This window comes from Pseudonaja textilis, chromosome 4, assembly GCF_049901715.1.
Source record: "Pseudonaja textilis isolate UNSWEBS1 chromosome 4, rPseTex1.2, whole genome shotgun sequence".
Taxonomy (NCBI): Eukaryota; Metazoa; Chordata; class Lepidosauria; order Squamata; family Elapidae; genus Pseudonaja; species Pseudonaja textilis.
In genome coordinates, this window is record NC_141993.1 from 17,132,210 (window position 1) to 17,154,404 (window position 22,195).

Below are 22,195 nucleotides of genomic sequence, written 5' to 3' on the forward strand. Positions count from 1 at the left end.
TGGAGACCCCTGCTCTAAAGCATACCTTCAGGTAGAAGGCAGGTCTGTATGTTCTGACACTTACTGCAACCTGTTTTTCTATAGAGAAAGCAGTTGCATTAGAATCAAAGAAGGCCTGTTCATAAATTTGCCAGCTTTGAAGCGATGTTAGGATTGGAAAACTTCCAATGCTTATGTTTGCAAAATTGTTATTCTGAGAAAAAGAAAATGAAAAAGCTCATTTGCTAAGAGCTTCCATTTATTTGGTTTCCTTCAGTCTCCAGGAGCAACACAGAACTAGTAATTTTGAAAGTGCCCGGCAGGAATGATGTGATGTCAGCACTGTAAATGTCTCAAACATGTATTCAAAATATTCCAAAATATCCAACATGCTTCTAACATTATCTTTTAATTGTCTTTGAGATAAAAACCCAGCTTGATTCTTCACAAACAAAATTCTTGTAAAATTATTTTCAATCTATCATCTAGGATCATTGTGAACAGTTAGTAATTATATTGGACTATAATTTTTTGTCAAGCCAAACCCTTCACTGGATATTGATGTTTATTTGAATCTTTCCATATCTCAGGCATCTGTCCTCCCTGCAAGACAGCATTAATTGTGTTTTGCAAAGGTTGCAAGAGCCCATCATCAAAGCATTTATAATAAGAAGCCAATAATTCATCTGGTTTTTCTGCACTTTTCCAGGTTTAATCTTTTTCATGGCTTCAGAAGCCTCTCGACAATTCATCATTTGCAGCCACCGAGAAGAATCTGCCCAAAGAGAATTAAGCACTCTTCTCAAGTACTAATAAAAATACTTGTCGCTATGCTTAACAAAAGAATTGTATATGTTATCATTAATATAGACAGTGTCTCAATTGGTGGCCACTGTATTTTCTGCAAGGTGATGTTTTGATTCAGAAATCGTGGGAACTAAAATAACATAAATGCCGAGATGTTCAGGACATGGTATAGGGCAGTACAAAACATTTTGCTGAGATCAACAACACAATTAAATGTGTGTACAATAGCCTTCAATGCTGTAGTAGGATATGTACACATTCAGGCTCCAAGAAGGTTTAAAGAATTGCATTTCCATCAGCCTGCTGCTATCTCAGCCTTGCAAATTTATATGAGAAAGGATAGAGCTTCTGGTTAGCAAACCTACCCAGGAGGAAAAGCAAGAATGTTCCACATGAAATAACATACAATTTTGCCTACGTATGATACAGATGCTGCTTGAGAAAATGTCAAGAACATTGATCACAATCTCTCTTCTTCTAGGGCTTGGCTACTCTTCCAGGGTTCTTGGCACCCTCCCAATATAAATTCTGAAAATGGCCAAGATCTCACAAGACTTCAGCACTCTCACCTCAAGAACTTGCAAAAATAATACATGGAAAAGTTAAACTATCATAAACCTAATGTGAGAACACTGAGATCTCGGGAGGGTGTGATGTCCTTATGAACTTTCAGCCACTTTAAATAGTGGATATTAACTTTTCTGTAAAGCAAGCTAAACTAAAGTGCACTTCTAGGATAGATCTTAGGAAGGAGGAAAGACACAAGCAGCTGTTTGCAGCACATGCTGGAATTCATTATACAAGAGAGAGAGAGAGAGAAAGAGAGAGAGAGAGAGAGAGAGAGAGAGAGATAAGCTGGCTCTTAATGAACTTATTAATAAGGGAGAACTCAGTGGCTTGTATCTCAGTTCTCAAGATAATGTACTGTAGCCCCTTGCCATGTAAATTTAATCACAGGAATTTTGCGATTCTTGTTTCCTTGATCATACTCTTCTGTTAAAGGGATTGATGTGCCCCTACTCCCTAATTTATCCAATGCCACGCATATGTGTAGTTAAATTATCAATGCTTTTAAAAATGAGAGGTTGAGGAACCAAACACTAATGCCTTGCATTCACATGGTTGCGTATAGAAGTCCTTCCTCATGACCATCCTGTAGCCTTTTCTAGCATCATCCAACCCTTCTTCTTGTGCCAAAACAACAGTCATGAAGACAGGCTTGGTAGCATTTGGCTGAGTGATGCTATGAAAACACTTTAAATCGCAAGTGGAAAGACAGCCAGATTCAGTGCACGCCAGGGAGAAGCAGTCACGTTTCCCCATATATAGGTAGTCCTTGACTTACAACCATTCATTTTAGAAGTTCATTCAAAGTTACAATGGCACTGAAAAATAGTGACTTATGATCTCACACTTATATGCTGCCTGCCCACAGATATGTGATTAAAATTTGGGTGCTTAGTGATTGGCATGTATTTGCCACCTACCCAGTTGGCTTCTGACAAGTAAAGTCAATAAGCAAGGAGCCAGATTCACTGAACAAGTCATAAAAGTGGCTGTAGCTTACTTTAACAACTGCCTTGCTTAGCAGTTGTTGTGGAAATCCTGATCTCAATTGTAGTTATAAATCGAGGGTTACCTGCGTTGCGTTCTGAGTCAAAGGATTATCTTTCAGTAACAGTAACTGGGAATAAAAGCAAATTAGGGGCTGTTTTACTTGCATGCTACTTTTCAGAAGTACCTTATAAAAATCACCACAAAAGACACTTTTGCATTGATTCCTCAGTGCTCCCATCGTTTACTACAGTGGCTAAAACCTAACCCTCTTCAAAAGGTATATCATGGTTAATTTTAGCTACTGGGAATAAATTCCACACACATTTGCTACGGAGTTGACATTCCCGCAGCAATCTTCATACCTCAACAGATCTCAATACAGGATAAAGTCATGTAAAAAAAAAAAATCCTAAAAGCATCAACTTCACATGATACAAAGGATGCTATCTGAAGTATTTGCAAATCCTTCAGTCAGCAAACACTCTAACAACAGAAGAGGAAAGGTATGTCCCTGATAATGATCAGATTCTGCCTAAAAGTTCAGATGCACCCAGTACTCCCATTCTCTCAATATCCAAAATGCATTCCAAAGAGTTTTCATTTAAATGGATAGCTTTATCATTTTCCCTTTTTGCACACGTTCTATCCAAATAAGCTGCTTTGTATGTGAGCAGTTGTATCAACTTTCTGGAGATCGGAGAGACTGGAGGGAGATTGGACAACCACTTGTCTGAAATGGTATAAGGCTTGAGCAAGGGTTGGACTAGAAGCCCCTTCTAATTCTTGTTATTCTATGGGAGTGTATTCTCATACAGAACATTGGGCTATGATGGAATGTGTTAGGACAGGCCTCTTTAAATAGTTCAACTTATCCCCGAATCATTCAGACATAAGACTGCAAAAATACTTTCACCTTTAAGGTTGCTATCATTCTCTTTTGACATAGCTACAGTTAAAAAGAGCTTCAGAACACAGTTGAGAAAACCATATTTGTAGCCTGTACCTATACAGTTGTACCTTGCTTTTTGACATCAGTTGGTTCCAGGAAGTACAATGTGTACTAAGAACTATGAGTGCCAAAGAAACCAGGTGATTTATCACACGCCCCTTTGTTTTGTCTGGGAAGAATTTTCTGTCTGTCCTTTTTCCTATATCAGCTACCTTCCCAGCATGGCTGACTTCTTGTTTGCTCTTGGCAGCTGTCCCTCTTCTTCCTTTTGTAGTACACCAAATACCAAAGAAACTACGAGTACAGGGGCAACGTTGTTTTTGCATCAAAATGCATCGAGTACCAAATTTTGAAGCAGTCACATTCCGAGGGACCACTGTATATCAAGCACAATTGAATTTTAGCTCCCCTATAGAATGGATGCTATAAAGCCCATACAATATAAAATGCTTTTAGACAAATTTAATGGAGCTACTGTGATACTAGCCAGAGTGTTATTCCAGTTGGACCACCAAAAGAACTGAATTCAGAGGAAAATAAATGCCACAAAGCAGGCGGTGACTCAAGACTTAACCGAAATAAGATTATATTTGTTTTGAGGGCTGGGAAGAATACAAAATGTGTTGGTCTTATCGGAAAGCTCGAAAAAAAACCTTCCAAATCTGTCTACTCCAAAATGTCTCATTTTTATAGGCCTTTACATCTGGCCCCACATTACAGCTACATTTTCAGAAGTCAGTTTGTTATGCTATGAATGGGTTGCTAGCTTTTCCCCCCCACACTCTGGCAATCTTGTTACTATGGTGAACTATAATAATAATAATAATAAAAAACTTAAATACCATGTGAAAAAGGACACAATTTGTCCTTTTAGACCAGAGGTCTCCAAACCTGGCAACTTGAAGACTTGTGGACTTCAACTGCCAGAATTCTCCAGCCAGCTGGCTGGAGAATTCTGGGAGTTGAAGTCCACAAGTCTTCAAGTTGCCAAGTTTGGGGACCCCTGTTCTAGACCCTCATTTTTTCTCTAATCCTATCAGCAATCCTACCCCACCAAGCTTCAAAGATGATCACATATATCATGGATGTCAAACTCACCGCATCATGTTGCCATCACGTGATGTTTCACGGCATTTTCCCCATTTGTGGAGGTGGGGTGGGCGTGGCCTGCACGTGATGCATTTGTCCCACGGGCCGCCAGTTTGACACCCCAGACACACATTGACCATTTTAAAATTTACCGCCAGAATTCTCTCTCTTTCTCTCTTTCTCTTTCTCTTTTGAGTGCCAAGATATTCTTGCTCTCACATAGATGAAAGATTCTTAATATATATTTATATATATATATATATATTTTAAAAAAAGGATGCATCCAAAGATCTGGATAATACATTTACTTGCGTTTCCTAAGAAACGGATTTCCATTTATTTTCCCTTGTAAGCGTGTGTGTTTTAAGCTGTCTGAGGCTTCTGACAGGAGTTGTCTTCACTAAATTGTACTCAACTCTTCAAAGCATAAATGCCAGAAAAGAAGGAATAAGAGCAAAGTAGGAAATGGGAAAAGAGAAAGTCGAGAAGAGATCAACAAAGAACCAAACAAATTAACAGCCCAGATTCCAGCAGCCCTCATAATAAGCCACAGAGACAACAGAGATTTGAAGAAGTCACTGCCGCCTGAGGCTGTGGTCACCGTTAGCAATGATGCATTGCTTTCAAGCTGTAATCCAAAGGCTGTGAGGAATAGGAGGAAGGAGTCTTTAACACTTGGATTGCTTGTAAACTCCGCAATTTCTAAGGCTGATTGTGATTTCATGAGGGAGGAGTATGAGAAGGAGAAGAAACCTGAGTTGAATCCTTCAGCGCCTTGGCTCTGCTCCTTTGCAACTGTTTCCCACTGGTTCCAAAGAGCTTTTTTTTTCTCTTTAAGTTATTTTTCCTTCCTGTCCCTCTCTTACTCAATCCTCAACGTGGCTGGAAGTCTCCAGCAGTTGCATCAACACTCTCCTTCTGTTGCCATGACAACCAGCATCTCACTCTTGCCCATCTCTTCCAAGGCACTGGCCAGAGTGTTAAGATCTCCATCGTCTTGATGTTGGGCTTCCCATAAGTCCAGGATCACCCCAGTCGGGCTGGCTTTGGTGGCAAAGAAATTTAGGTACCTAAATAAGACAGAGAGGAGGAGAGCTTACTAACCTTCACCATCAACATCAGTTATTGAAGGATTCTGTTCTGAAGCCATTGTTCACATACGTAGACTAGCATCCTAATTAAATCCATACCGCCATGAAATCAGAACCCCTGAAAGCATAATTATTTTCAGGACCAGAGTGGTTTTTGTAAGAAGGCTAGTGGAGAAAAATATGAGACTATAAAATAAAAATATTAAGGACGAAGGAAAAATAATGGGGATGAAATGTTTTATTTAAGCATCCCCTGTCAATAAATCAACTTCCTGGTCTAAAACATAACAACTGCATCCTACTGCCTTTAGGATTTATAAACATTATTTCAAGGAACATATGAAATAGTTCTTCATATACATCCAAGACTCCAGGTAAACATTCAACTGACAGCACAGCCCAATAACACAAATAAACAGCTTTAAAATTCAGTAGGATTTATTTCCAAGTAATTGTAACTTTGGGCTGGTGATGAAACTTAATCTAGTCATCTATCTCACAAACCAACTCTGATGACTGATACAGCAAAAAAAATCATATTATAAAAATAAAATAACAAAAACAACAAAAGTTCAGTAAAGAAAGGGCAACCAAAGGTAAATGCATTCATACACCTTATGAGCTCAGCTAATTTATTAACCAATTTCTATGTTTAAGTTCCTATTTTTTTCCTTTTATTATTACAGGCAGGCTGACAAAATAAATATTTAAAGCCAGAATAATATGAAGAATGCAAAATGGGGGAAGAATGTTATATAGTGCTTCTGCCCAATTCTACTACTCTTAAATTCTCTGAGAAGAGATTTTATTCTGTAGAAGTGTATTTTCATTCTGTACCTCCAGTAGGTTTCTGTTCTAGTTTGTAAAGTATAAAACGTGAAATCCATAAATGGCAATGGCTGTATATCACTTTTTACAACTGTTCAACTATAGAACAATTGAATAAAATTCAACCAACAATTTAAAAAAGAATAAGAAAGCCCTGATGATCTCCAAATTGACTTTAAAATGTTCCCGAAACATTTGGATGAATTAAAAAAAATGTTTATTTGAAGCTAAAAATACTACAGTGTAGGCTTCAGGTGAATATTCTGGAAAGGATAATTCCATTGCCGAGAAAATTATTACCCAACCTGGCAGCTATTTGCTGAACCATACAAGAGGCCCTTTTTTGATGTTGTGGCAGATCCAGATTGATAAGTATTGAAAGAGGTATCATCACAGATAACCTGGATGTGAACTGTTTAGAACTTATAGTTTTAAGAACAGGCTTTGAAGATTAAACACAGATAACCTTCTTCAAGCAGGACTGTTGAACTTAATCTACTTTTTTCCTGCCTTTGTAGTAGTTCTATTTATAACTTATAGACTGGCTTATCCCAGATACCTCTGGTCAGCCTACACTTTAAAAAAGGAGGGAAAAATGAAACAGAAAAATAGAAGCTGTACATCCATGAGAAATAACCATATATATCAACAGAAAAAGGAGCCTACAGGTGCTTATAATTCCAAGCCCAGGGAGAATGCCCAGGTATTCAAACACCCTCAGAACATCATCAAAGTTGCATCCATTTGTATCTCTGGTTCTAATCAAAGTGGTTACATTGGCCATCACTTCTTGGCCTACTAAATGTTTATGGAGATTCTTAGTCATCCAGGTCATGGTTGTCCCGAAGGTAGTTTTTCAAAAGGCAACTGGACTTTGTTTTTTCTTGAAGACATTTTGCTTCTCATCCAAGAAGCGAAAACATCTTCAAGGAAAAACAAAGTCCATTTGCTTTTTGGAAACCACCTTTGAGTCTTGGCCTACTGGTAAAACTCCACTAGCAGCTTCATACGTCTCTTTAGTATTGTAGGCAGGAATTCTGATATTGACAAAATGGGTAAAAGCAATGTAGGTGGCACCTAAGCTATTCATCACATCGTATCATTAAGCCAAATGTTGGCCTCTAAATGAATTGGTTCTCAACAGTGCCACTGCAGGTCAGGGGCTTAAATGACCGAACAACTTCAATGAATACTGATATGCAAGTTAACCATCTTCCTTGGCTGGTTTCATTCCTGTGGGGCAATGAAAGCATTGAAGTAGAACTCACCGATCCACGGAAAGCTTTTGGGCAAGGAGCCGCCAGTCATTCCCTCTGGAGTTAGGAGCATCAAGACTGTTGCAGATTTTCTGCCGTATGGACAGAGGAATCTTGAAGGCATGTGGTCCAAGTTGGGTTGTCATGGCACCACCAGTGTGGGACCGCAAGGCATCAAAGGAGCTGGAGTTCTTTGAAATGTTAAAGTTTTATTAGTTTACCAAAATACAAAACACACAAAGAAAAAATGAAAGTAATGGGAAAGTAAGGGAGGAAAATGGGAAGAGGAAGAAGTATAGGGGAAAACTGGAAAAAGAAAGAAAAGCATTGACTTCTGACTCTTTTTAGGGCAGCAGAATAAGATAATAACACACAGTCTCAATTTTTTAATTTTTATATAGCTCTCTGCACAAAATGGAAAGATATTTTAATTCCTATAAGGGATGATTGGTTGCAAAAGCTAATGAAGTTAGCAGAGATGGCTAAATTGACTGCTTTAATTAAAGAAAAGAATATAGATAACTTTGTTTCCACTTGGAAACTGTTTCCGGACTTATTGCTTGAGGTGGGGAAAAATAAAAACTCTGACTTTGGATTTTGTTAATTGGATAAGTTTGTTTTTATGAAAATGGCTAGTATATATTATTATATAAAAGGAACTGCCGTTCTTATAACAAAACAAAATGGGATGCAGGCTCAGTGATTAATTGGATAAAAATGGCAATTTTTAAAAATGTGATGAGCTCCATCTTGTCATTTATGGATCCCAAACTGTCTCATAACCTTGGCAAGATCAATGACAGCCATGATTTATAACATGTGCTAGAAAAAGCAAACCATATTCTCAGGTCACAATTGGTCTGCTTTATGGCACCTGCAAGATGCATATTGAAAGATTTTCTATCAACAGAAACCACATACCGCATTTGCTGGGAGGCATATATATGTATGCATATACGTGCATACAACAAATGCTTCTGTTTTGGTTTTTAGTCACTGAAACAATTGACAAACTTCTAGAGAAGTAACTCAAGAAAATTTAAAGGCCCATATCAGCTTCATGTGTGAAAATGTTCTCATCTTGTTTCGTTGTAGTCTATACACCATAGTATTGGAGCTGGCTTGTACTGGCTTGTAAGCGTGAATGGTTACATTTTCTGGAATTTTGGAATTCTGTTCAGAGCAGAACTGAGCCAGCCTGCCCAGGATGCTGATCAGCTGTTTGGTGGCTTGCAGTAGCAATGAAGCCAGCAGAATTGGTTGTTAAATATTTGCCAATACAACACAGCCTTTTAACTATACTAGCTGTGTCTTTGCTTCTGCCACAGAACAAAACTTTGAATTTTTTTGTTTGTTTGTTTGCTCTGTACTAGGCAAACAAAGTCAGAAGCGTTTGAGGGGTGGAAAGCAGTCAGTAAAATGCACTAGGAAAACTACTAAATGCTAAAAATCAAAATAATAGGTACGTGAAGGGTATCATGTCTTAAAAATAAATGGTGATCTTCACAGCCCCATCAAATTATCTTGCCTCAATGACTGCAGAAGGAAACAGCTAACTAATAATGCCACGCATAGCTGAGCTATAATGGGCCTTCGAGATTAGGACAGGAATCTTAAATTAGTCTGCAGGGGAAGGGAGGTTGGTTGGTTTTGAAATGTTTTGGATAATGCACTTCCTACCACAACTTTAATAGGAAATACAAATCTGTATGTAACTGGCTAAACACCCATGATCTCAGAAGTAAAGGAAGGCCTCAGGGCTGAGATTTAAATAATTATTACTCTCTTCTTGGTTCTTTAGCTTTCCGAAAAAGTTTCAGCAATAACAGTTTGTCCAGAATTAAAATAAAAACACTGAAATTGATATTTTAAATTTCCAGCAGGTTATGTGAGCCAGATACACAGGCAGAAAAAGTTGCATGAAATAAAAGGTTGTATTGTTAATATCCAGTAGAATAGAGATGGATGTATCAGAGAAGTTAGCAGACAATAAGAAATACGATTTTCTTTTAAATGTCCATATAATAGTAATGACATTTGGAACAGCAGAAGTAGAAGTGAGTCATGGCTGAAATTAAACATTAGGGCAGTGTTTCTCAATGTTGGTAAATTTAAGAGGTGTGGACTTAAACTCCCAGAATTCCCCAACCAGAATGCAGACTAAGGAATTCTGGGACTTGAAGTCCATTCATCTTAAAATTGTTAAGGTTGAAAACCGCTGCATTAGAAGAACCTAACATGAACATTAACCTATGTTTCACCGATTGTATCTGGCCAATATAATGTTTCAGAGAAACTATAAAGCCCATTATTGAATAATCCTGTTCCTTTTGTCTCATTCATTCATTCATGCATGCATGCATGCATTCAATTTGCTTTTCTTATCCGAGTTTTCCTTGCTTACCTCTCCAAGTGTAACATGTAACTGGAATATCTGCCCTTCTCCTTCAACTTGCCGAACACAGATTTTGCAAGTAAGTTCTGTAGTAGCCGGGCTGTATCTCTCAAGGCTGAAGGTGCAGTGTAATGCCCGCTGACTACCACTCCAAATGTGATAGAAAGGGATTTCCTGAAGGAAATAGAAAAGAAAAAGAAAAGATGAACAAACGAGTGCCACAAGATGTCACCAGTCTGAAAATTTGCAGATGGATCCTTTAAAAAGCAACAACAACCTAAACAAAAACAATCGTGTGTACTTTCTCTTCATATCAAATTCCAGGCAAGCAGAAGAAAAGAACAAGGTGTAGAACAGAGGTCTCCAAACTTAGCAACTTTAAGACTCGTGGACATCAACTCCCAGAATTCCTCAGTCTTAAGTTTTTAAGTTTGAGGACCCCTGGTGTAGAGTCTTTAAATGGTAGTTTGATTGACGGGCTCTGTATTGTTTATTGAATGCTAAGTGATTGCTTATTTGTGGGCTCCCCGGTGATAATTGACAGTGGTCACTGTGGAAAACACTGTTGAATTAGGTAAGTGTTTGCTATAAGTCCATTGGGTTGCTCTGAGCTACAGAGGAAGGAGAAATTTCCAGATTGGGTTCAGCTGGAATTCACAATCCAGCTTTACAAGATGAAGAAGCTCGCCGCGGCACACTCTTGATATATGGGACACTTATATCCCTACTTGTCTTCCTTTCAAGTAATTATAGAACATGAATCTTAGTTGTATGGGAGAATGGAGAAGCAAAGGGATAAGGTGAAAATATGAAGAAGGAAAGCATGTGGCAGGCATGTCAGTTGAAGTCTTCTGAGATAGTTAGCAAATGTATATTTCTAATCTTGCCAATGTGCAAGGTAAAAACTTGTCAGGAACTTTGACACTGCCTAAAACTGAAAGTGAATGACAGAATTGGAAGGGACCTTAGAAGTTTTCCAGTCCAACCCCCGGCTTTAGCAAGGAACTCTATGTAATTTCAGACTAATGGTTCTCCAATCTCTTCTTAAAAACCTCCAATGTTGGAGCATCCACAAGTTCTGGAGGCAAGTTGTTCCACTGGCTAATTGTTCTCACTGTCAAGAAATTTCTCCTTAGTTCTAGGTTGTTTCTCTCCTTGTTTAGTTCCCGTCTGTTGCTTCTTGTCCTGCCTTCGGGTGCTTTGGAGACTATCTGGGCTCCCTCTTCTTTGGGGCAGCCCCTGAGATATTGGAACGCTGCTTCTTTTCCAAGCATGAGTCTCACAGATTGGTTTTTAGCAAAATTGATGGAGACGAATGGGAAGAGGTTATGAGAATCTCAGCAATTCTTTCCCACTTAAATCCAAGATATTTCCAGCTTTTCTGACATCCTCCCTATGACGCAGCAAGGAGACAAGTCTCTTTTCTAATGATGAAGTAGAATTTAACTGGCTTTATTTGCCTGCAGTGTTTATTTGCCCGCAACCGTCTATTACAAGACTCACATGAATCACCTTGGGAAACTAAATGTGTCAACGAATGTCTTTTTGGAGCACCGGGCAGATTTTGCAAACCCATCAGAAAGGTTGATTTCAAAGGAGGCCCTGGGGAATCACTCTCACGCCTGTTGTTCAACTGATAGGTAAAGCACTCACCTGATATTTGGCTAGGAGTTTGCTCCTCCAAAGAGAATGAGGGATGTCATGAACCGAGAGGCGCAAATTGTGATAACTGTCCTTAAACAGCAGAGGTTTGGGCTCTTCTAATAGGTAGCCGCCAAGAGTCCTTTCGATTTCAAGCACTTCCTACGGGACAAGCAAAACAAAAGCAAAAAGCACCCAAAAGTAAAAAGAAAGCCCATTTAATTGGGAAAGTGATATAAAATAGGTGAGGCAGAGAAGGAACATGAAATGGACTGCAGTTCATGACAGCTGGTGTATAAATATACCCTGTAATAGCCTTCCACAGAGGCATCTTTCAGATATGCCGTTCTCAGAACGTCTGGCTAAAAAGGCCAATTTAACCTTCAAAGTTTGGGGATTCCTGTTCCAACTGAGACAGAAGATGCCAGGTTGAAGAGGGCTGACTTACATGACTATTTGTATTTCCAGGTTCCAGTTTGAGTTTCCGTGCTGTTGGGAATGTCTGATCCGCGTGAATTTCCAGCAGTCTACAAATTGTATCTTGCTATCTCTTTGAATAAGTCAATAAATGTTTGACCAAGTTAACAGCAAGGTCTCTCTCTCTCTCTCTCTCTCTCTAAGAGTACCTGATTTTGCCTATCTCGGGCACCAGGTATCACCTCATGCTTGGCAACCTTCTCTAATGCTCTAAAGCAGGGCTCTCCAAATTTGGCAACTTTAAAACTTATGGACTTCTACTTCTGGAATTCCTCAGTAGGCCAAACATGGCAACTTTAAGACTTGTGGACTTCAACTCCCAGAGTTCTCCAGCCAGCAATGTGGAATTCTGGGAGTTGGTCCATAAGTTTTAAAGTTGCCAAGTTTGAGGACCCCTGCTCTAAAGCTTGTCGACAGTGCAGATGCTAAATTTAACTTAATCCCATCCAGCTATAATAGTACACTATGCCCTCCCATGCCATAATTCAAACCAATCAATCATTTGATTGATCTCATTATCACTTTGATAATCTCATTATGACCTATTTATTTCAGCTCATTTACATAATCTTCTTCATAATGCAGGTTTCTCCCTTACCTAGAACTAATGAAAACAACAATAATGTAAGCACCCATATTATATTTGCAACCTTCACAATGTTATGCTGATCAAACTTTATTTGAGGAATGATCAGGTAGAGCTCGCTGCCTGAAAGCATTCACCTCCACTCTTGTATAAACCATTACAACCGTCAATTTCTTGAGCCATGTCCTTTCTTAAAAATGGGAAAAGATAATTTCCAGAGTCCTTTTTTAAAAAAAGCTATTTTAACTTGGGGGTTGGGATGGGAGTGGGGAGGTTGAATGCCAATTGTGACATCAAGGTTAAAACGCACAACACAATAAGGCCTGAAATACCAGCTTGGTGTGTTGATTGCTGGAACTAATCACTCTGGTTGGTAAAAAGGCAGATGGAGATTTATACTTCATTAAGAATGATGGGTCACTTTCATTAGGCATGCAAAGTGGTGCTAACGTTATTGATAGGCTTTGAAAATAACTTGACAATAGGTATTTTCAGAGGAACAGCAGCTAAGCAGTTTCTTGTGGTATCTTCATAACTGGCCTTTACGCTTAGATCACAAAGGGAGCTTGGCTATAACCCCCCCCACAAGAAAACCTATTCTGGATTTGTTTAACTTGTGACTTGCTATCAAGGGCAGGCTGGATCAAATCAGCATGCATGTTCCTTGGTTCCATAGTCTCCAAATCACCTCTTGACATTGGAAGTTGGAAGGGGATGTTAAAATGATAAATGACGCCATTACCTTAATTAGATGAAGACCTTATGGAGAAAAGTCCCATATTTAGACCAGAACCTGGTCAAATCAAGACAGACTGGCCACAGCCCTCAAGCAGGTCAGGCTACTGACTTGTTCCCCTTCTTACAATTTGACATCTTTTATCCAAAGACTGACGTGACTTTTGCAGGCCAAGAATGTGCTCGACCCGCCATTAAGTGGTTATCTACCAACTTACACAGGCATTATGACTCATTTTTTGGATTTCTCTTGAACCCTGAGAAGTAGGGAATTAAAGTAGACCTGAAAGGTCATCATATATAGTGAGTTCAGCCTTCCTGAATAGATACAATCAGATATACAGTTTACTACATCCAAAATTGCCATCCATTAAAGCACGGGTCTTCAAACTTGACAGCTTTAAGACTTGTGGACTTCAACTCCCATAATTCCTCCTCCAGTCATGTTAGCTGGGGAATTCTGGGAGTTGAAGTCCACAAGTCTTAAACTTGCCAAGTTTGAAGGCCCTTGCATTCGAGCATTTGGTCTGATGTTTTGGTCCTGATGTCAGAAGTTCGCAAAAGGTAATCACATGATCCTGAGACACTGCAACCGTCATAAATATGAACCAGTTGCCAAGCGCCTGAATTTTGATCATGTGACCATGGGGAGGCTGCAATGGTGGTAAGTGTGAAAAATCATCATATGTTACTGTTTTCAGTGCCACTGCAACTTGGAACGGTCACTAAATGAACTGCTGTAAGTTGAGAACTACCTGTATGCTATATAGATTATGATAGGTTCTTATCTTAAGAGAAAGGCAATGGAATAATGTGATTTTCAGCTCTCTTCTACGACTCTGATGACTTAAGAAATATGTCAAAACAGGAAAACTAACCCCCTTTCTCAATTTGGTTGAAGAGGTTAATGATTGGTGTAGAGAAGTCCTAGACTTATCTTTGCTATAAGCCTCCTGGGCAGAATTTTAGGGATACGCCTAAGATAAAGCCATTAGGTGAACCTTCTAGGTTGTCGGAATAGATTGCATACAAATTATAATTTGTACATGGTGACAGCAATAGCACTTAGACTTATATACCACTTTATAGTGGTTTTACAGCCCTCGGTAAGCAGTTTACAGAGTCAGCCTATTGCCCCCAACAATTTGGGTCCTCATTTTACCCACCTCGGAAGGATGGGTGGCTGAGTCAACCTGGAGCCTGATGGGATTTGAACTGCCATATTGCAGGCAGCTGGCTGCAGCAGAAGTAGCCTGCAGTATTGCACTCTAACCACTGAGCCACACAGGCTGTGTTAGGGGCAATGGGGACAAGTGGTCAAGGAAAATTATAGTGCTTATGGCTGGAGCAACAGAAGAGCAAAGTAGTAACTTTTCCCTTTCCCCATCTCCCTGAGGTTGTCAGCGGTTTGACAAAACAATATTCCAAGATATTTGGAATAGGTTAAGGAGTTACAATATGTGACTAGAGCACCGTTCAGTCTACGTTGGGATGCTTTTCTTTTCCTTTCTTTCATCTTCATATGTATATTAGACCAGGAGTCTCCAACCTTGGCAATTTTGAGCCTGGAGGACTTCAACTCCCAGAATCCCCCAGCCAGGGGGGATTGCAAGGTTGGAGACCCTTGTCTTAGGCTTAGTGGTCTACACATTATCTACATTAGTAATAATAGGAAAAAATGTATTTGCCGTTCAAAAACTATTAAAAAGCTAATAATGACTTATTATTACATCTTCAAAATAGGACACAAAATAGTTTCTGCAATACTCTCTTTCTCCTCCTGGGAGCTTCATGGAAAATGTCAGGGCTGCTCCCTAAGGAATAGGTTCAAGGAACTTATTATTTGAATCTAAACTCTGGGTCACTTTTCAAGTCATTGCATCAGGCTGTTTTGCTCCCCTGAGTAACTACTTTTATAAGTCACATTGCATGCTTGGATTACCAGCAAGCCCTCTTTGGGGCAAGGAAGTCCAAAATAAGTACAAATGAGATAGCTGGACAAGAAGTACTAAATTTCCCCCCAAAATACGACCTACCCTGAAAGTAAGTCCTAGCTTGATTTTTTTTTTCACATGCACCCAATATAAGCCCTACCCCCCAAGTTAAGATCTCGGCCACTCCAAAGTGCACGGGTAAAAATTAAGCTAGGGTGGGGATGGGTGTGTGTGGAGCTGCCCTACTACTTATCTTTGGATAGTTGTAGCCAGGCCTGCACTCCCTGACACCTGCCTTGCCAGCCCATTTCTTCTGTAGCCGGCAAGGCTGGCAAAGCTTTCCTGAAGGCCTCTGTAGTTGATAATAAAGCTCCGGATCGATCTGGAGCTCTGTTATCCACTGCAGAGGCCTTCAGGAAAGCCTTGCTGGCTGCAGAAGTAGTTCCTGAAGGCCTCTGACAGCAAAATGGAGGCCGGGGGCAATGCACACAAGTGAGGTTAGTCAATGGATGATACCCCCCGAAAATAAGACTTGGCCCGGTGCCTTTTTGGTGGCAAAAAATTACAAGACAGGGTCTTATTTTGGGGGAAACATGGTACTAAGCAACCATTTTTTTTTAAATAAGTTATTATAGCTTTTTAAAATATATGGGAAATCTAACAGTATAGAAGTAGGAAACAGAGACAAAAGTGTTTCTATAAAATGCAGGTGTTTAAAGATGAGGATTCAAAAATGGGTCATCTTTTGATGATAACCATGTCAATTGTTTGCATATGTAACATTATGCAAACTCAACACACATTTCTATGGAACACAAGAATTACCAACCATAGGTAGAGAAATCCAGCAACTTATAAGCATGATGAACTAATCTTTAGTTTATGGGAACACACTGTCCCCTTCTCCAGTCCTAATAAAAATACAGAAAAATTTTTGGAACACTTATTAGGAACTTAGATTCTTATGCATTTCAGGCGGTCAGGGTGGTTCAGACATAAATCTATTTGTATTATTTGATGTAAATTTAAATGAAGTTTTATGCTAAATTTCCCAGATCTAATACTGTCTACCTCCTCCATTATAAATGTATGACCTAATCCTTGTTCATTGGCCATACAGATTGGGATGACTTCAGGGAAGCGAAGAATGACAATAGATTGAGGAAGTTTTGAAGACTTCTAGGTCTGAATTGGTATGAAAGCTCTAATAATGATATCCACCTCTATTTCTTTCATTGAAGGACGAACATAGATATACAAGTTATTATTATTAGTGTATGGCACTGTAGCCAAAAGATCACAGTGTTATTGCTGAGTACTAGTTTGGCTTGCCAAGGTACCCATTCTGTCTTAGGAAATGTGCTCTTCCAAAGATGTGCCACAGGAGGGCAAGCTGGCTTTACATCAGAGAGAAAAATGAGTGACTTTTCCTTCAGCTTTACCCAAGGATTCCACCTTTCCAGGAGCTACCTTACAAATGGCACCACAACTGGAAATGTTCAGAGCCATCAGGAATCTGACTGCCTGCGCACAGCACATCTTGTCTCCCCACTGAAGTGGTACCTATTTTATCTACTCGCATAAGCTGAAGGCAAGTGATGGGAGCTCACCCCACCACCCACTTGCTTGGACTCAAACCACCAGAGATGAGACCATCTCCATCGTCACTAAGCCATTGAGCCACCGTGCCTCATAGATACACCAATGGAAAATAGTTTAGTTGGTAAAACTTTGTGTTGATCTCGTAGGCATCTCACATTTCAACTTCTGCAACATTATTGCCTGGCTCCCGTTGAACGGAATATTGGAGGATAAGCCAAGGCAAAGATGATTAAAGCACAATTCCGATTACACCATCGCTGATGTGATTCACAAAACCATATGAGACACATCTGTGATTTTTCTCCCCCTTTTAATTTACACATATGTCAAGACTCTGTTAAAGCCGTATGGACCAAACCTCACTTTGCACAGCCCTCATCACAACAACTCATCATTCAGTGTCATGAAGGAAAAATGCCCTCTATGGTCTGAGGAATTTCTTAATATGTTATGCAATCACTTTCCACAACTCATTGTCCTCTAGGTGAGTTGTCATAAAATTCATATCGCACCCAGCCAGGTTAGGATGGAGGAGGCCATGCTGAAATTTACATTAATCTGCTTGTGTAAGTGTGTATGTGCAAGAAGAGTAGGAACTATTTACTGACAGGACAGAGGACAGGGAAGGGGAAGGAAGGAAGGAAGAACCTCCGCTATGCGTTACCTTTAAAGCATCAGGTGTGTCCTCCAAGCAATATACTTTGAGGCTGTATTCCAATGAGGTACAGAGGGTGGGAGCAAAGATGGCCAGCTGCAGTCTCTTGATGGCCGACCTAGAATAGGATTCTCCCACAAGGACGTATGTTCCAAGCTGTTCTAGCAGGATATGGCAGCACTTGGGTTCCAGCTGGCAGTAACAAGGTGTGTTTAAAGTCTCTTCATCTAGCGTCACAACTTCCTGGAGGAAGGAAAGAGGGTAAGGAAGGATTTAAAATGTGGTCAGTTCCACCTGGATGCCCATTTTAAGGAGTACCTTCTTAAAAATTTGCCTCCCCAATTATGAGAGCTGTACAAGTTGTGTACTTTAAAAATAGAAATGACTGAATGCGATACGAAAAGCTAAGGTTAAAACTTAATTTGGGAGTTAAGGCACTTCGTTGATTGACATGTTCTATATTTTGGAGACTGCAAACTCACTTTGCAAAATGTGGTTGGTCTCTAATGTTTTGAAGGGTTATGTAGGAGTTTCCATCCTTCTTACATAAATTTTGAGTTGACCTGCTGCACCAGGAAGTATTAATATTACTAAATACATTGGTTTTAATGCTATTACACAATATTACACTTTCTAGCCTCACTGAATACTGTCGTGTAGAATAGAAATGCTGTTTTTTTTTCTGAGTTTGCTTCCCCAGATGTGGTAGGATTACAATCGGGGTGGGGCTGCTGGAGGTTCGCAGGGGTTCGGGAGAGCCCTTAGCTTCAGAGAACCCCCAAATCCCACCCCTGACTGGCCCCGCCCATCCCTCCCAGGAGTCTCCACGTGGCCCATTTTGGATGCAGGTAACTGCAGGGCGTGTTTGGAGGCTCGGGGAGGGCAAAAAACGGGCCTCCTGGAAGTTCAGGAAGGCAGGAAATGGGCCCGTTTCTGGCTTCCAGAGAGCCTCCGAACCCAGGGAGGCCACTTTCACCCTCCCGAGGCTCGAGGAAAGCCTCTGGAGCCCGGGGAGGGCAAAATCGCCCCCCTCCTGCTGTGGTGCAGGAGTCCGTCTCTAGGCCACATCCACCATGGTCACACCCACCCAGCACCCGGGTAGAGAACCCTTTGCTAAAATTTTGGAAGCCCACCCCTGATTACAATCACTTTCATCCTTGAATATTGACCATGCTGGCTGAGGCAGAAGAGGGCTGTTTTCTTCACAAATACAGGGGACCTAGAATTAGAAATAAAATTGCTAAATACTAAAGAGGTTTTTTTTTAAAGAAGTAAAGATGATTAAACATAGATATTTGAACCTTGAAAAATAACTATAAAATAATGCTTTACGATGTGAAAATAAATCTTCATTATCAAATGCTATAGGGTTTCCTACATGAGAAGGGATTGGGCCAGAAGGTCTGCAGAGGTGCTTTCCAGCTCTTGTTATTCTGTCAAATAATTGAATTGCTCCACAGATGGATAAGCAACATACACTCTCCCTATAATCCCTTAATTATCCAAGGCAGAGTTGAAGCAACTGGATGGGGATGAGCATTTACTGGCCGGATGCCCTTTCTGATGCCCTGCGGAGTTCACAGCAGATGTTATTTTTTATCTGCGCCCTAGGAGAGAAATCTCTGCCACTTATTGAGGATTGAACTCTCAACCTCCCAAGTGGAAGATGAGTGTCTTCACCATGCTGCTTGGATAAGCAACATATATTGAACACCCGGGACTACAACTTCTTCTATGTTGGACTTCACTCCAATATCATCATCATCATCATCATCACCACCTACTACTCTGGTTAATTCAACTTACCTCCCAGTGTCCTTGGTGAGACTGGGTTTTCAACTGCAACATCCAGTCTGGGGAAGTGATCTCTGCACAGTGTGGAATGGTCAAGATGACTGGGCGGCATAAGAGCAGCCCCGTAGGACCACAGGTCACTCTAGGACTCAGTACTGTCTGTGTGCCTTCAGAGGGAAAGCTAGAAAAGACAAGCACAAGGTACTTGTGTTGGCTCTGTGGCACTTTTCTTGCTTAGAAATGCAAAAGGATATCTGAGAAAATAGAACTTCATATTCTTTAGCAGGAAGAAGACAGAGTGGAGTACTGAAGTTAATGCATACCTTGCTGCTGAAATTCACAACTGTTAACAAATGTAAACGTGCTGTTATTCTTAAAATATGAAGTATTCTTTTTTCTTGAACTATCACAATATTGAAGGGAATAAATAATTGTTATTTTTCCTTGTCCTGACTCATTTGTGTTTTCTTCATCACAAGCATTTTTCTGACCTAATTTTCTGAATGCACGTGACCACATAATGCTTAGCCCACCCCAGCCTAGAGGGTGATGGTTGTTGTAAAAATAGGAGGAAGGTGTATAGGACATGTCTGCTACTTGAGTTATCTGTAAAAATTATAAAGGTGGGATGCAAATAAATAAATAATGTCAGCCTAAACTCAACTCAGAAAGTCAGAATCCTATGATTTCAGTAAGATGCTGGTAGCTTTTTCCATTTAGATGTGTATGTTATCAACTCCAGGCCATTTTATGGGAGTTGGTTCATTACATTTGGAAGATACATAGTTGGGAAAAGGTGTTGTTAAGCAATCTAACTGTAGCTATGGTTCTTGGCTGGAAATTAGAAGTAGTACTATGACTGTTGCATAAAGGAGCAGGATATGTCTAATAGCCAAAGGACAGTGCAATCAGTTAGTGAGGGTATTAAATTATCTGCATTTTTAATTTCTTCTGTTAGGAGTTGGAAATGAGCAAGGTAATGTTGAATATTGAGATTTGTGTGCAAGAAAATTGCACTGAATCTAGTCTGGCATGCTAATATTTGAAGGTAAATGCATGTATGATGATGGGGAAGACTGTTCTAAAATAATATAATGAAAAGAAATCTTAGCTGGATATCCTTTAATTGGATATCACTTTTAGGCTTAGGGAGGTCAGAGTGAAAAGCAAGACAAGATACCTGATCTGGTCTACTTACAGAATATTTTCTGCTTTGTTGATCATTAGATACATTTCATAGAACTTCCCCTGAGGAATTGCTCCATGTGGCACTAACAGACTCACACCTACAAAAGGAAAAAAAAAAAAAGGAATAGATGAAATAATGAAGAACATTTCCTAGAGTGTCACTATGTCTGTTGCTCTACAGCTAAATGATACAATTCTGAATTCCGTGGAATACTTTATACAGCCCCTTCTAACTTCTGTTTTTTCATAATTAATATCTGATGGCTCTGTTTGCCCTCTTGAATTGGGCTGCAGGAAAGAAGTCAGGATAAGTTGCAACTGACCCATCCTACGATCCCAGTAGCCCCCAGTAAGCCTCCAAGCAAGTTCATAACTGGGTTTTTTTTTTAGCTATCACCTTTATATGGGGAATTATGTCTAATTGTTCTGAACAAATGAGTATGGCTTAACGATGCTTTTAGTTGCTATATCTTTGATGGTGACTATAGACACTATCCTAATTATCTTTAAAAATGATGCCTCTGGTATAAATATTGTCATCATAGCATTTCAACTGTTCACATGGTCATTTGTTTTTCCAATCTACAGTATTTGGAAGGAAGTCCATGGAAAGGAGAAAGCTACTTTTAACAGTCTGGCAGTCAAAGATCTTTTGCTGAAATTTTTGCAATAACTTAAATAATCCCAACAATTGTATTCTCAGTGTCTGTCTGAGGTCAATAACGGGCTAGTTTGAACTACACATCTCCTAAAAAAAGATGGGAGCTACAATATGGGGGAGAGAGTTTTATATCTGAATTCCAAAGTAGTTGCTGCTTTTGATACAGGTTCATTAGATTAGAACAGCAGGAAATCTCTTTGATTTCAAATGTCAGCAAGAATAGAATAGAATAAAGTGCTAATTTCCAGAAAAAGAAACTGTAATTCAAAGTAAGACTTCCAAGAATACTAGTAATAGACTTAACCCTTGACTTACAACCACAATGGAGCCCCAAATTTCCACTGCTAGGTGGAACATTTGTTAAGTGAGTTTTGCCTCATTTTACAACCCATTTTTTTGCCACAGCTGTTAAGTGAATCAGTGCAGTTGTTAAGTTAGTGACACACTTCTTAAGTGAGTTTGGCTTCCCCATTGACTTTGCTTGTCAGAAGGTTGCAAAAGTTGATCACATGACCCCAGGACACTGCAGCTGTCATAAATATGAACCAGTTGCCAAGCATCTGAATTTTGATCACGTGGTCATGGGGATGCTGCAATGGTCATTAATTGTGAAAAATGGTTATGTCTCTTTTGTTCAGTACTGTTATAACTGTGAAGAGTCATTAAACAAATGGTTATAATTAGTCAAGGACTACCGGTATAGTAAAGATTCAATTGGGCTCAGAGACCTTAGTGGAGTGTATTATCTATTTAAGAGCTGTCCATGGTTCTGAAATTCAAGGACACTACAAGGAATCATCCTGAGATCCCAAATCTCCGGAATCTCATTGACAAGGAATAAGAGGAATGGTGGAATGAGCTTAAACAAGCTGTTAAGGATGAACATGAAAACAGTCCTCCAAAGATATAGAAGAAGTCAAACTAGATGCCAGAAGAAACTGTGAAAACTGCACAGAAGAGAAGCCAAAGCC

The 22,195-nt window shown here is 39.7% G+C and overlaps 1 protein-coding gene across 2 annotated transcripts in view; it reads right to left on the bottom strand.

Moving 5' to 3' along the window:
- Window positions 1-217: 217 nt before the first annotated feature.
- Window positions 218-22,195, bottom strand: part of UNC5B (unc-5 netrin receptor B) — a 223,865-nt gene continuing 201,887 nt past the window's right edge. For both annotated transcript variants that reach the window (XM_087932313.1, XM_026713557.2), the window contains 7 exons: window positions 20,574-20,661; window positions 19,388-19,556; window positions 17,591-17,824; window positions 11,605-11,754; window positions 9,961-10,125; window positions 7,569-7,747; window positions 218-5,451 (listed from right to left, as the gene is read on the bottom strand). In XM_087932313.1, coding sequence (XP_087788439.1) covers window positions 5,286-5,451; window positions 7,569-7,747; window positions 9,961-10,125; window positions 11,605-11,754; window positions 17,591-17,824; window positions 19,388-19,556; window positions 20,574-20,661 — 1,151 coding nt within the window. In that variant the 3' untranslated portion in view covers window positions 218-5,285. The remainder of the gene's footprint in view (window positions 5,452-7,568; window positions 7,748-9,960; window positions 10,126-11,604; window positions 11,755-17,590; window positions 17,825-19,387; window positions 19,557-20,573; window positions 20,662-22,195) is intronic.